At 40.7% G+C, this 16,031-nt stretch overlaps 1 protein-coding gene across 11 annotated transcripts in view; it reads right to left on the reverse strand.

The window, feature by feature from the left end:
- LOC149539079 (Mitochondrial substrate carrier family protein) overlaps window positions 1–16,031 on the reverse strand; it is a 159,732-nt gene that overhangs the window by 131,214 nt on the left and 12,487 nt on the right. For 2 of the 11 annotated variants that reach the window (XM_089800432.1, XM_089800431.1), the window contains exon 2: window positions 11,022–11,144. The exons of 8 other annotated variants lie outside the window; for them this stretch is intronic. In XM_089800432.1, the coding sequence (XP_089656558.1) occupies window positions 11,022–11,055 (34 nt within the window). In that variant the 5' untranslated portion in view covers window positions 11,056–11,144. Of the gene's footprint in view, window positions 1–11,021; window positions 11,145–16,031 lie in introns of those variants that run through there. One more of the 11 variants, XM_089800436.1, reaches the window with a different exon arrangement.

Here is a 16,031-nt window from a genome sequence, read left to right on the forward strand (position 1 = left end):
GCATGAGTTACAAGATGAATCACAAAAAAGAGATGTTATGTAAAAGTTTGTGAAGAGATGTAAAGACAACAATCAAATAGGGTAACAGTTGGAACAAGACGATGAAAATAGTTGAATGATTTGAAGGTTTGTCAAATCTGTGAAGGACATTGTTGATTTGATTATTGGATATGATTTATAAAGCTATTGAGATAATTTAGTCAAGACGAGATTCTATAATGAATACAAATGGTGACGATTTAACCAAACAAGCTTATAGGTAAGAGACTTATCCTATTGATAAACTAAGTTCTTATCAGAGAAAACGATGAATGATCTTATCCGAACAAAGAAGGCTTATTGGAAAACAACCAAGTCTTATTGATGGACATAGAACAGGAAGTGAAGTTAGAATTATTATTGAAGAATGTGAATTGTATTGGATGTTAGCCGACTGGACGGTCCGACGGTGTTTTTGTATCCTGTAGCCGACGGTCCAGCGGTATTTTGTATTCTGTAGCCGACGGTCTGACGATGTTTTTGTATTCTATCGCCGACGGTCCGGCGGTATTTTGTATTTTGTAGCTGACGGTCCGGTAGTGTTTCTGTATTCTGTAGCCGACGTCGTCAATGAATAGTTTGTAGCGGATAGAATATTTGTGGCCGACGGACTCCTTCGGGAAGGTTCGGCAGTAGTATTTATATCCTGTCTGGGATCATTGTAAATCATTCATCTACTATTGCGAATATAATTTTGTTGTTCATGTTCATTGTCTGTATATGTTGATTTCTTTACCTGTATGGTAAACATTTGGCGCCGTTGCGGACAACTAACGGCCTGCGGGTGAAGAAGACAAGGCCCGCGGACTACAGCCTATCCGCGGGCGACTAAGGAAAGACCTGCGGACAGCCTGCCTGCGGGTTAATATAAGCCCCGCAGGCAACAACCTGTCCGCGGGTATAAAACAATTGTTCCTCCACCAGGCCGCGGGTAAGGAAAGATAGGCCGTAGGTAAAAAAAGTAAGGCCGCGGAAAGGACGCAGGTTAAATTAAAAGATTCAGCTCCGCCAGTTAGAGTTTCTCCTCCGCCAAAAACAAGGCCGTGAGTAAAAAACATTCCCGCCAGACTCCATTCCCTCCTCCAGCCAGACTTCCGCGGGGAAACAGAGACATAAAGAAGAGTGCTTGTTCTGCCAGAAGGAGAAGAATTTCTGTGTGCAGAGGGATTTGTGGTGGATTGTAGAGGAAGCAGTTAAAAAAAAAAAAAAAAAAAAACGACAGAATCAAGTTGTTCAGAATGAGTGACAGATGATGCCAAAGGGAAGGGGACGCATCCGTGGTTGCCGGAAAAAGTGCAGAATCAGCAGATAATGACAGAAATGATGTGTTTCGTGCATTTCTGTGTGGGTTGCAAAGTGTTAATTTGGTCTTGGCGGTGAGGGGCGCTACCCCTCGACCCCGCCCTGTAGCGCACCCGGGGCACTGCCCCTTGACCCCACCAGGGGCGTTGCCCCCTCGACCCTCAGTCGTTGCGGATATCAGTCGTGGGAGTCTGACCAATTCAAAAGAGTTGAAGTTGCTGCAGGCATGGATTGTTTGTGTACCAGAGGCAGTGGGAGCAGGTGTTGGCTGTGAGGCTGTCTTGGGGGATGCGTAGAGAGCTCGGGAGGAGCTGATCATTCAGTTGGAGGTAGTGCAGTGACACTTGGCTCAGGGTACCGAGGAATTGAAAACAAAGAAAGCAGCACAGTTGGCTATCAAGGTCAGCTTGAGGAGACAGTATTGTGTTAGCAGAGGCTACAAATGTAACGAGATGAATGTGGAAGTGATGTGACAAAAGCAGATTTTTCTTGTTGTAGTCACTCTGTTAATGTATTTTGTTTGTTAATTTGTCTCAGATATTTTGTCAGTCGTCAGGAGACGACTTTTCTTTTTGGGGGGGATGGTGTTAGCCGACTGGACAGTCCGGCGGTGTTTCTGTATCCTCTAGCCGACGGTCCGGCGATATTTTGTATTCTGTAGCCGACGGTCCGGCAGTGTTTTTGTATTCTGTCGTCGACGGTCCAGCGGTATTTTGTATTCTGTAGCCGACAGTCCGGCGGTGTTTTTGTATTTTGTAGCCGACGGTCCGGCGGTGTTTCTGTATTCTGTAGCCGACGTCGTCGGTGAATAGTTTGTAGCGGATAGAATATTTGTGGCCGACGGACTCCTTCGGGAAGGTTCGGCGGTAGTATTTATATCCCGTCTGGGATCATTGTAAATCATTCATCTACTATTGCGAATATAATTCTGCTGTTCGTGTTCATTGTTTGTATATGTTGATTTCTTTACCTGTACGGTAAACATTGGACACCAAGAAGGCTAAAGTGTAACTTAAATAATGAGGCGATGACACAAAGATCAAGGTAAAAAGTTTGAGGATGGATTCATTGAGAAGTTTCTACAAGGTCAAAATGACTTATAGAAAACGGGAATTGCAAGGCCAACTGAATGATTAGAAGTGTAAGAATTATTTTGGACCACTGGACTTAGGTTTAGGGTTTGTGATCAAAGTGTTTCTATTTTAAAGAAGAAGATGAAAGAAGAATGATTTCGCAGATCAGAAAGTGTTGGTATTGTGGCTGGATATTGGAGCTAAGAAAGAAAGAAGTCGCGATCATAGAGGAAACATTATAGAATCAAAATAGACGATCAAAGAATGTTATGTTGATGTTTAAGGAACAATATTGGATCTGATTTAGCAGGATAGTGTGAATTCCTGATCATTTTGTGAGTTGTTAATCCAACAATTATAATAGTAAAATCCCTTAACCGAGTGGCCCTAACAGGTCTTTCGTAGAATCCTCTAAACAAATGGCATTCTCAATAGTGTCTAAAATGCTCTAACAAGGTTACTCCTAATAGGGTAAAGAATTTAATAGGTCTCCAACAAAATCCCTTAACCAGGCAGCATGTAATAGTGCTTTTGTAATCCTTGATGGGGCATATTCCAGAAGAGTACAAACATTGGTCGTATCATTCTCACACTGTATTTTTCAACCTAATCGAGTTTCCACAAGATATATCTAGTTGTATCATTGTGTGAATGTTATCTCATATGTTGCATATTAATCAGAGTTTCAAGAATCGCCTGAATCGTCGGTTTGGTGATTCGATTTAGGCTAGGCGATTTTTTATGAGTCGTGAATCGGTTCAGCAGATTTTTTCCCACCTGAATCGGCAAATAAATTTTAAAAATTAATTTTTAAAAAAATTTTAAAACTAAGAACCATAGCCACGCCTCTCACGCAGTTGACTAAAATAGTAAATCACTCATCTCCAGTAAGGGATAGAACTATCAGTTTTCCACCCACCAAGGAAAGGATTCAAAATCTCCCCACAATGTCAGGATTTGACAACTCAGAAAGAGAAACATCTAAAGAATACGTACTCTTATACATGTGCAACAAATACAATTGGGATAATTACATCAGTGGTGTCATATAGAAGACCAATGAGGCAACATAGTTCTGAATTCATATGGACCACTAGACCATTAGATATTCAATCAAATAAGTTAATAACACTCTCCCATTCTTAGCAAATATTATGCATCCGATATATCCAATTACATAAATCAGGCCTAAGACTGATATATTAAAAATATAAGTTATATTCAATAAAGGGTGTATGAAATATATTTTAAATTGTTAAAATCTCTAAATTTAAAGGTTTTTTTTTTAAATTTGTCGATTCATAGCCAATTCGATTCTGATTCATAGCCGATTCACGATTTGATTCGACCTTTCCAATTCTGATCCGATTCCAATTCTCGTTACTTTGATGGTTAAACTGATAATATTGTTATAGGTTATAGAAGGTCTAATCAGTGAATCTATTTAATTAAGTTTAGTCAACCTGAAAAAATTTTATTATTGCTTCACCGACTACCCCCCCCGTAATCATTCCTACACCTACAATAGGTATCAAAGAATTGGTTCTCTAATTTGGAAGGCTTGACGGCTAAGGGAAAAGATCTCAAGATGTATAGGAAGGACGCACCCAAATTCAACAAAGAGGAAGAGAACTTTGACACATGGACAAGCAAGATGGAACAACACCTATCAGGAAATGAGTATGTAGCACCGACTGGAACCCCTATAGATGTTGAGTGAGACGAAAAATTGGTACATAGTTCGGTAATGATAGAGATGGTGACTGCATTGAACAGTGCTGACTATATTGATATCAAGGATCTGAAAAGTGCAAAGGCAATGTAGGATAAATTGAAGACAGTTCATGGAGGAGATCCACATGTATTGAAAGCTAAAGTTCAAAGTCTCAAAGGAAAGTATGATGACATGAAGATGTTGGAAGAAGAAAACATTGCACAGTATGTTGCCAAGATAAAGGAAGTTGTTGCTGCTATCGGAGGAGCTAGAGGAAAACCTGAAGATGATGATGTTGTAAGTAAAGTTCTCAAAACCCTTACATGGAGGTATGCAATTAGAGTTTCTTCTATCCAAGAGTTGAGAGCAATTGAATCTAGCAAGATTACAATTGATACACTTATCAGTATGCTTATTGCATTTGAATTTAGCAATTATGATTATAGTTAAACTGCTAGTGAACCTACTATGGATGTTAGCCGACTGGACGGTCCGGTGGTGTTTCTATATCCTGTAGCCGACGGTCCAGCGGTGTTTCTGTACTCTGTAGCCGACGGTCCGGCGGTGTTTCTGTACTATGTAGCCGACGGTCTGGCGGTGTTTCTGTACTTTGTAGTCGACGGTCCGGCAGTGTTTTCTGCAGCCGACGGTCCGGCGGTGTTTCTGTAGCCGACGGTCCGGCGGTGTTTCTGTACCCTGTAGCCGACGGTCCGGCGGTGTTTCTGTATTCTGTAGCCGACAGTCTGGCGGTGTTTCTGTATGGTAAATAGTTTGTAGCGGATAGAATAATTGTGGCCGACGGACTCCTTCGGGAAGGTTCGGCAGTAGTATTTATATCCCGTCAAGGATCATTGTAAAGCATTAATCAATCATCTACTATTGCGAATATAATTCAGCTGTTTGTGTTCATTATCTGTATATGTTGATTTCTTTACCTGTACAGTAAACATTTGGCGTCGTTGCCTTATGAATCTGGAAGGTGGGAAGAATGAAGACTAATGCCAAATCAGCTTAACAAGGATCGGAATAAGGCGAAGGGAAAAGATGAAATCCGTACTATACAAGAACATTTAATTCTGGCACAGCAGGCAGAGCGCCGAAGGAGGTTCCAGAAGCTTGCCGACAGAAACAGGAGTGCGGAGGACTTGTTGGAGGAGACTCGGCAGCGGGTGGAATTGGTGGAAGAAGCACGGGAGGAGTTCTTGAACTTGTGTTCGCCAAGGGAGGAAAACTCTGACGGAAGAGCATCAACTTGCACGGCTCGCAGTGCCGATGGAGCACGAGCGTGGAGTGATCTTTTCGTCCAGGATAGACTTCCACGGGAAACAATTTCAAAGGATCCTTTTTCTTCACCAAGGTTCGTAGCTGTCGACACCTCCGATGCGGAGGTGCAGACCTCCAGTGCGGAAGTGCAGACCGCCAGTGCGGAAGTTCAAACTGTCGGTGTGGAAGTGCCGACTGTCGGTGTGGGAGTTCAGACTGCCCGTGTGGGAGCGCCGACTATGGGAGTGCCAATTGCCGGTGTAGGAGTGCAAACCTCCGGTGTGACAATGCAGACTTCTCGTGTTGTGATGGCGGGACCCAAAGAAAAGCTGCCGAAATTTGAAGGCGATGGTACAGCCGACCCCATCCGACATTGCAAGACATGTGAAACGATCTGGAGGGCAAATGGCATAACTGATGAAGACGACTGGATGAGGCAATTTTCGGCAACCCTACGAGGTGTCGCAATTGATTGGTTTTTGGATATGGATCCGCAGAAGCTAGATACCTGGGATAACATTAAAAAGGAGTTCCTGGCGGAATTTAAACTCTTGCGGGATGATAATGAAATCGTAACTGTCTGCGTCTACGCCAGGAGATTAAAAGACTTAATAAACAAAATGGAAAGCAAGCCAGCGGACGGATTGCAGAAAAGATGGTTTGTGGACGGCCTACGCTCGAAGTTGCGGAGGAAAATGAAAATTATCCCACCGTCATCATATGTGGATGCGTATAACAGAGCACTGGACCTTGAAAGTGAGCAGAAGACAAAGAAGAAGAAAACTAGCTCCTCTGATTCTGATGACGACGAGCCTGTCGGAGATGATAGTAGCGACGACGAAGGCAGCAGCAAGAAGGTTCATGCCCTACAAAAGGATATGGTTCGCATGATGGAGTTTAAAAACATGCAGAAGGAGCCAAAAGGTAGTGAACTGTGGTGCACGGAATGTAAGACCGACGGTCATACTAAGGGATCGTGTCCGAAGAACCAATTCTGTGACATCTGTCAGATCATGGGCCATTCAACAAAGGACTGTCCCTTTAACATGAAGACAAGAGGATCTCCACAGGTGTTTCTCACACAGTAGGCTTCCCCGTTGAGTAGTAGCGGAAACACGAATACCGCCGGTGCTACATCCGGAGGATACAGGAATAATAACAGAGGGCAAAATAATAACAATGTGAACAATAACAATAATAATGGGAGTCGAAGTCGAACTCAGTATGATGCAAACGGACGGCCAATCGTTCAATGCCGAGCGTGTAATTTGTGGGGTCATTTTGCGCGGGATTGTACCGCGGCAAACACACCCAAATTATTATGCAGATGGTGCGGACCCGGCGATCATGAAGATTCCAAGTGTCTAAAGGCTGGAGTAAACTTGATCACTATTGGCACGGATGTAGAGGAGGTTCTGGCAATTACAGGGAGGCAAGCAGAGGAAAAGAGAAAAGTGGGGGAAGCGCAGGCGGACATTGCAAAGGCATCGTCGACAGGGACATCTCAATTGAAGGATATCACCGGCACCTTGGCAAGGAACTTTGCAGAACAAAACATTGTACGACAAATCCTACAAACGGAGATACCGGTCAAGATAAGTGACCTCCTTCTCACAATGCCCCAATTACGGACGGTCATTTTGAATCATACACCGTTTTCGAAAGCACCGGAGGACACAGGAAGGAATAGTAGGGAAGTGATGACAACAGACCCAATGCTGCTGGCACTCACCTCCGGACGGCATCCGGCGGTCGTCAAGATGGGGATTTTGGGAAATGTTTTGACAGAGACAATTGTTGATGGAGGGTCCGGCGTGAATGTGTTGCCGGAGGATACTTGGAAGAAGTTGGGAAAGCTGACATTATGGCCACCTACATTTCAGTTGCTCACGGCAGACCAACATGGAATCAAACCGTTGAGAATTCTGAAAGCGCAACCGGTAACAATTGGTACGCAACCATTTTTATTGGATTTTGTGGTCATTCCATTAAAAAGAAAAGGCTATGATGCTATTCTGGGACGGGATTGGTTGGTGCAAGCAAAAGTAAAACATGATTGGAAACGCAATACCCTATCAATGGAGCGCGGAGGCAAAAGATTCATAATTGACTTGCACACGCAAATGGTTGGCGAGGAGGCAGCATTGTCAGATTCTGACAGTGAAGGCGAAAGTGATGACGAAGGAAAGCGGAGAATGGAACCGGATGAAGGAGTATTGAGACTTGACGGAGCATCGAATGACGACGACCTGGACTCGGTTAATGGCCTTTACCACTGGCAGATAGAAGACTACGAACTCTTTCCGAGTTGCAATATGCTAAGGGTCGATGAAGATGAGAAAAAGGAGGAAAATGAATGTCCGGAAGAATGCAAGGAAGCGGAAGAAGGAAAAGCTGCCATGGCTAAAGCTGAGGGGAAGAACATACAGTTTGAACACAAAAAAACGAAAGATCCCATTGTCCGGTACATGGTGAATAGACCGCACGGAAAGAAAAGGTTACACCGCAGCATAAAATTAGTGGAAGGGCACCGACAGCAAGGAAATAATCCAGTTGCACGACGACCGCAGGCACAGTGGGCGACGAAGGTGGCACAGAACAAACGTAAGGTGTACGACGGTCAGAATGAAATCAAAGTGGAAAAGTTTAAGGGCAAATGGGTTGGACCATATCAGATTCGGAAGGTCGGCGACAATGGAGCGATCAGATTATCAACTTTGGACGGGCAGAAGATACCTCCGGCAGTCAACAGATCCAAATTCAAAATATATGGTGCCAGGAAGACTCCGTCGCTGTCACAGGATGGCCAGCTGACTCCGTCGTCGTTGCAGAATGGCGACGCCTGGAGGCAAAATTGAGGTACCTCAGTTGATTTCTTTTGGAAAAAAAAAAAATAGAACCAAAAAAAAAAAAAAAGGGCCGCGAACAAAAAGGCCCGCAAGCAATTGTTGTCCGCACCGCGGATAGAAAGTCCCGCGGGCAGGCAACCGGAGGTCCCCGCGGACACTCTGTCCACGGGTTATTAAAAGCCCCCCGGGCAGATGTCCACGGGCTTAACATTTTATAACTCCTCTCCTTGCCCAGTTAGCCGCGGGTAGAAAAAGAAAGACCGCGGGTGAAGACGGAAAGGCCGCGGGGAGAAAAGAAGGACCGCGGGTGAAAACAAAAAGACCGCGGGTGAAAACAGGAGGGCCACGGGCGACGACAAGAAGGCCGCGGGTGAGGACAAGGCCGTAGATAGGACGCGGGCGCCAGTCAGAGTTTCTCCTCCGCACTGCAAGGGAAAAGACTTCCGTGGGGAAACAGAGACATAAAAAAGAGTTCTTGTTCTGCCAGAAGGAGAAGAATTTCTGTGTGCAGAGGGATTTGTGGTGGATTGTAGAGGAAGCAGTAAAAAGAAAAAAGAAAAAAAAGAAAAAAAAAAAAACGACCACAGAATCAAGTTGTTCAAAATGAGTGACAGATGATGCCAAAGGGAAGGGGACACATCCGTGGTTGCCAGAAAGAGTGCAGAATCGGCAGATAATGACAGAAATGGTGTGTTTCGTGCATTTTTGTGTGGGTTTCGAAGTGCTAATTTGGTCTTGGCGGCCAATCGTGGCGGATATCAGTCGTAGGAGTCTGACCAGTTCAAAAGAGTTGAAGTTGCTGCAGGCATGGATTGTTTGTGTACCAGAGGCAGTGGGAGCAGGTGTTGGCTGTGAGGCTGTCTTGGTGGATGCGTAGAAAGCTCGGGAGGAGCTGATCGTCCAGTTGGAGGTAGTGCAGCAACACTTGGCTCAGGGTACCGAGAAATTGAAAACAGAGAAAACAGCACAGGTGGCTATCAAGGTCAGCTTGAGGAGACAGTATTGTGTTAGCAGAGGCTACAGATGTAACGGGATGAATGTGGAAGTGATGTGGCAGAAGCAGATTTCTCTTGTTTTAGTCTCTCTGTTAATGTATTTTGTTTGTTAATTTGTCTCAAATATTTTATCAGTCGTCAGGAGACGACTTTTCTTTTTGGGGGGGATGGTGTTGGCCGACTAGACGGTCCAGTGGTGTTTCTGTATCCTGTAGCCGACGGTCCAGCGGTGTTTCTGTACTCTGTAGCTGACGGTCCGACGGTGTTTTTGTACTCTATAGCCGACGGTCCGGCGGTGTTTCTGTACTTTGTAGTCGAAGGTCCGGCGGTGTTTTCTGTAGCCGACGTTCTGGCGGTGTTCCTGTAGCCGACGGTCCGGCGGTGTTTCTGTAGCCGACGGTCTGGCGGTGTTTCTGTATGCTGTAGCCGACATCGTCGGTAAATAGTTTGTAGCGGATAGAATAATTGTGGCCGACGGACTCCTTCAGGAAGGTTTGGCGGTAGTATTTATATCCCATCGGGGATCATTGTAAAGCATTAATCAATCATCTACTATTACGAATATAATTCGGTTGTTCGTGTTCATTATTTGTATATGTTGATTTCTTTACCTGTACGGTAAACAATGGAAACTGCATTTCAAGCTAGTCTTAACCCAGGTTCATCAAAAGGAAAATCTGTTGCATGTAGTTCAGATGATTATGACTACATACTAGCTGAGGAAAAAGAGTTAGAAGAGTTGGAAGCATTGATTCATAGCCAAAAGGTTTCCTAAAGGAAAAGGAAGATACAAAGGAAAGGGTCCTATTGCATGCTGGAATTGTAGACGGATAGGTCACTTTGCACATAGATGTCCTAATTAGACTAAAAAGTATAATGAAGAAAAGAAAGACAAACTCAAGAAATTCAAGAACTTAAGGAAAAGGGCAAGAAGTTGTGTTACATTGTTAAAGATGAAGATGATGATAACTGCAATACTGATGATGATGATGAGGAATAGTGTTTGTTGTTGTAAGGGAAGATTCCTCTACAGACTATGTTGAAACCAATGGAGAGAAAGCTTTGATCTCAAGTATGAATTGTAACGATGGTTGGATCATTGACAATAGTTGTACACATCACATGACTGGAGAGAAGGGCAAATTTGTCACAATGGAAGAATGCGATAGTGCTTAAGTTAGATTTTGAAACAGTACTCCTTGCATAATTAGAGGAAAAGATCTTATTGTGTCAACCAATAACATTAAATGTGAAGACGTACATTGTGCTGATGGATTAAAGTACAAATTGTTGAGTGTTTCTCAGGTGAATAATAAAGGACTCAGATTTGAGTTTAACAAAAGAAAATGTAAGATATCTGGAAAGTCCGATGAAATGATTGCTACCGGTGAACAAACAATTGGACCCTATTTGTGATCTCTTGTTGGACATTCATAAATTTATCTTATCTTATCTACAATATCCCCCAAGAGGTTTGACCCCTTTCTTCTAACACACACTTTTAAATTAAAAACAACATTTTTAATTCTCCAATGTAGCATTAAGTATAGGGCCCTATATAATTGAAAATAAATCACCTTTTACTTTATAACAACTACATTAATCTTTAATTTCACTTTATTGATGTATAACTTATTGTTATTTTATTTAAATTCATTGGACTCTGATGTGTTGAGAGTCATCAAAACTAAATCCACTAACAATAATAAAAATAGTAACCTTGCTAGTTGGCCCAGTTGGTACTCTAAACTAACTTATTAAAAATAGTAAGTATTGGAAGACTAACCCAAAATCACTCCATAAAATGGCATTATGCTCATAATAACGATGGGAGCTCCAACTAACCATCAAATATTGTCAAATTGCTTGATAAACATCCTCCAAGGTTCCCTGATCCTATCTCATTAGCCTACAAGAACCCAACTATGTTAACAGTCCACCTACTAAACAGTTAGGAACATTGTAGTATTATATCTCACCACACGTTTTCTTTTTTAATTTGTTAAGCAACTAAGCAACAATGCTATATATTGATTAAGAAAAAATCAATAGATCTGTACTGACAAAAATATTAGATTTGAACAAAGGAAATAATATCATTGACAAGGATGAATGAAGCACGATATTGAAAAGGAATAATAAATCAGAAGAATGAAAAGATGCTCCAAACGATAGAAGATAGATGCTATGCAAATTTAACATGGATCTCCTTTATTGCTAATTTGTAAAAACTCACATCTACAACATAAGATTTTAAATTTTTCACTTTAACGAAAACTTTTGCCCCATAAGTCTGCCACAAATTCTCATTAGATTTTTTGAGCTCAAGGCACTCATTTATAAACTCTCGAAAGAGAAGCTTGTAGGGAAAATATATTGTTTGTTAGATAATGCTTCAAAATCTGCTTTGAATCATTGGGAAATTTAACTTAGCTGATTTTTAAAATTCAAGTCCTTTAGTTTGTTTGTTGGTTTTTCCCTAAGTTACCATATTTGCCCTCCTCAGGCTAAATCAACATTCAGTTCACTACGTAGTCGGGTCGATGCGAAGTTGACATAAAGTCATCTGTCATTTGGCAAATTCGGTTGAAATTTCTTGTGCAAGACCTTGGTCGAATCTTCAACAACTTTGGAAGACATTTGTTTTCCCCACAAGCCCGGAATGACTTGTCATCGACTTCAAAGCGAATGTGAACATTATTGGCTTTTCAAAAATTATTTTCAACTTTTTCTAGTGATTAAAACCTAAAGAGTGTTCATGCATACTTAAATTTATTCTTTTTGGCCTGCAACAGCAAAGTTTTCTTCCTCCCGCAACAGCAAAGTTTTCTTCGCCATTTTCCTCCTCCCACACGACAAATCCTTTTCTCAAGGTTTTGTTCGCCATTTTTTCTTAGGTTTATTACTTGCAGAGTTTGAACTTGAAAGGTTGAACTGTAAGTATGCTTCAAATGTTCTACTTTTTTCTCAGCTTCATTACTTGGCAGTATGCTTCAAATGAAGGTTTTTCTCAAAGCTAGTTTTGGATTTGCAAGGATCAGGAAGTGAATAAAATGCGTTGTTATTAATGAATTTAGAGTTCTGTTGTGAAGGATTCTTCAGCCCAGTTGGTTCGAAGTCATAGTAATATTTCATATTGATCACAGTTCCTGCTGATTTTTGTATTGCTTTGCTTTAAAATATTGCTTATCTTGAGCCTTTTTTGTTCTATCCACTATGTTCAATTGGTATATACACAATCAAATTCTTAAGCTACCATAATTCTAATTTCTAAATAATGCTCAACTCTATAGTTTCTTATTTCAAACTTTGAATGGCTACAAGTGGTTTTGGCGCTAGAAACCCCCACTTCAAAATAGACAGATTCTCCCCGTCATGGAAATATGTGGAAATGGTTCAACCAATGCCCGGTGGAGGAGGTTATGGGTAGATTTGCAAACATTGCAAAGAGGAATTCAGTAGCTCTTATAGTAGAGTGAAAGCACATTTGTGCTTTATTCTTCAAAAACGCATTAAATTTTGTACAAGCAAGCCAAGAGTTGATGGATTGCTACCTAAAACCCACCTTCCAAACAACATTGTGAACAAATACATGCAAGAAAATGAAGCTGTTGAGAGGGAATATTCTTCTCATCCGTTGCAAAGTGGTATGTTTTCAAAGGAAGGATAAATATCATCTATATTCAACTACCAATACCAATTAACCACCCGCAAAGGACCAACCATTCTTTTGTTCTCCTCAACAAGAAGTTGTAAGAGAACAATGGCAGCCTTGGAAACATCATTTCAAAATGAAGCTAAAGACATTGCCGACCAAGCCATAGCGAGATGCATCTATGCAAATGGATTGCCATTTAATGTTGTTCACTCATTGTATTGGGCAGTTAATGAGGTTCCAGAGAGATTCAAGGGCCCTGGTTATGAAAAGATACACACCACTTTATTGTATGACGAGGAGATCCATGTAGAGGATTCTATGCTGCCCTTCATGGATCAAAACCGGTGTGACAATAGTATCGGATGGATGGAAAGATGCAAAAAATTGTCCTTTTGTGAATGTTATTGCAATGTGCACAAGAGGTGCATTGTTTTTGAAAGTTGTAGATTGTGACAGAGAGGTCAAGGATAGTCCTTTCGTTGTAAACATTCTCATCCAAGCCATTGAACAAGTTGGCCCTCAAATAGTTGTTCAAGTAGTAACCAACAATGCCAAGAATCGTAGGGTTGTTGGCTTATTGGTTGAGGAGAGGTATGATGCATTTTTTGGACACCTTGTGGCATGCACTTACTCAACCTAATGCTACAAAAAAATTGGCACAAGGTTGAGTAGATAAAAAAAAATGTATGATGAGGCATAGGATATTCAAATGTTTGTCATGAACCACCATATAACGCAAGCCATATTTAGATAATTCTCGAAATTGAAGCTCTCAAAGGTAAGTTCAATTGTTTAAAATTTAAACATGTTTTAGAAATTTTGTCACTTTAGTTTAGTAAACTTTCTATGTTTATAAATTTTAATTTTAATCTTGATTTTTATTTTTAATTTATTATTGCTTTGATATTAAAAGCAGTTGCCGAGACCTGATTTGCCTTCAAGACTATTGTATTGAGACACCTGGTCAAGGTGCATTGTCTAGAATGGCAACCTGGAGCATATGGAAGCAATCTAATAGTGTCAAGGCAGCTGCCATTAAGGCATTGATATTAGATGACTCTTGGTGGGATCGTGTTGAGTACCTTCTAAAGTTCACTGAGTCTATATTGAGCATGATCTGATACAGTGACATGGATAGACCTTGCTTGGGTGATGTATATGATGGCATTGACTCCATGATTGATGATATTAGAAATATCATAAATGAGAAAGAGAAAGAACCTGATGAAAAGTTCTTCAAGGAGCTACAAGTAATCATGGTAGAGAGATGGAACAAAATGAGTACCCCTTTGCATCTACTTGCCTTTGCATTGAGACCCAAGTTCTCTAGCCAATCGGTCCTCAAGGGGAGTACCACTAGAGTTACCCCATACAAAGATCCTAAAGTTGCTCAAAGGTACAAGGCAGCCCTTCAAAGACTCTTTCTCGAGCGCATACGACTTGCAGTGAGGTCTAAATGTATGAGTTTTGCATGCACCAATGATTGTGGTCTTGAAGCTCTTCAAGACAAGAACAAAGTTGATGCTCATAAATTGTGGTACTTCCATAAACAAATGTGCCAACTCTTGCAACCCATTGCCATCAAAATTTTATCACAGGTAAGTTCTTTAATCTTAAGATTCTAATTTCTAATTTCTTGTTGATCAATATTCAAAACACTTCACTCGATAATTTAAAATTTGTAAATCTTGATAGGTTGCTAGTTCATCATTGTCTGAGAGGGAATTGGAGCACATACTCCTTCATCCACTCAATAAAACGCAACCAATTAAACTCCAAGAAGGAAGATAACTTTGTCTTTGTCCATTCAAAATTGAGGCTCACAACTCACAAAGAGAATACTTACCAAAAAGGGGAGGCAAAACATTGAGATGTTGAACCAAAATCTGCAAAGTTGGAAGCCCACTTTGATGCACTTGCAATTGATGATGGTGATCGTGTGATACTTAGCGATGTTGAAGCTGATCCTAAGGCTACAGCTGATGCTAGCGGCACTAATTGTACTTTTGATCTGCAACTACACAATGATGATGATTTGTTTGATGATTTTTTTATGATATTTGATCACATATGACTGATTAGAAATGTTGACATTATTCTTTTTGAACTGAACATTGATATGGTGCTGTATTTTGACAATTTGTTATGTCATTCGCACTAAATCATTAATATATGTGATGGTGTATTTCGCTAAGTTGCTTTAATATTAGCATGGTGGTGTATGAACTTATTTGTTGCAGCATATTTTTACATATATATAATTTTTATATAAAAATAATAATAACTTGTACAGACGGACCCAATAAAAACCTGAACCCAAGCCCAAAAAAAACTCAGCGAATGTCAGACCCACATCCAAACCAAAATCTGAACAGGCAACTTAGGTTTTTCCTATTATATTAAATATGAATTTTATGCTCTATTTAATTAATAGGTGCTTGAAGCATCTTAGAGATCCAAGGAAGCTTCTAGAGGACCAAGTGGCTTTCATATGCACTGGATTTCTAATGTTTGTAATATTTTAATATTTTTTAGATATTTTGGCAGGGGGGGGTAATTCTTGCTTCAGATTGGTCAATGAACCATATGCTTAGGTTTAAGGAAGTGATTATTTCCTTTAAGATTCCATTATATTCCATTCTAGGTATAGATTTTTAAAGGGAAAAAAAGCTCGAGAAAGAGCTTCGATGGAGTTTGTGAAGGTTAGAGAGTCTTTGACAACTTGAAAATTTGTTTCCTTGTGAATTTTTGCATGAAGCTTGTGGAATCACTAAAACAATGGTGGAGGTGCTTCTCATTTTCTTAGGGATGTGAGTTTTGAGGATGTTGTAGCTCTTTTAAGGGTGCTAAAGGAATTTCTTATTATAATCTTTTCTTGGGAAGCTTAAAGGAGCTCATGTAGACTCCTATGGACATTCTTCAAAACATTTGAAGAAACAATATCTATCTTCACTTCATCTTGTGGACATTGCTTGTAAAATAATGTATTTTCTTTTTAAATATTTTAATTACATTCTCTCCATAGAAAACTATGAAATGACTAAAGGTCTGTTTTGCCATGATTCAAAGCTTGAGAAGTTTATCTCTTTTATGTATTTAAATGAAATCGATATTTCTAATATTGTCTTGAATTTTATA

The sequence above is a fragment of the Cupressus sempervirens genome, chromosome 9 (assembly GCF_028749045.1).
Source record: "Cupressus sempervirens isolate cs-2001-9-10 chromosome 9, ASM2874904v1, whole genome shotgun sequence".
NCBI classification, from domain to species: domain Eukaryota; kingdom Viridiplantae; phylum Streptophyta; class Pinopsida; order Cupressales; family Cupressaceae; genus Cupressus; species Cupressus sempervirens.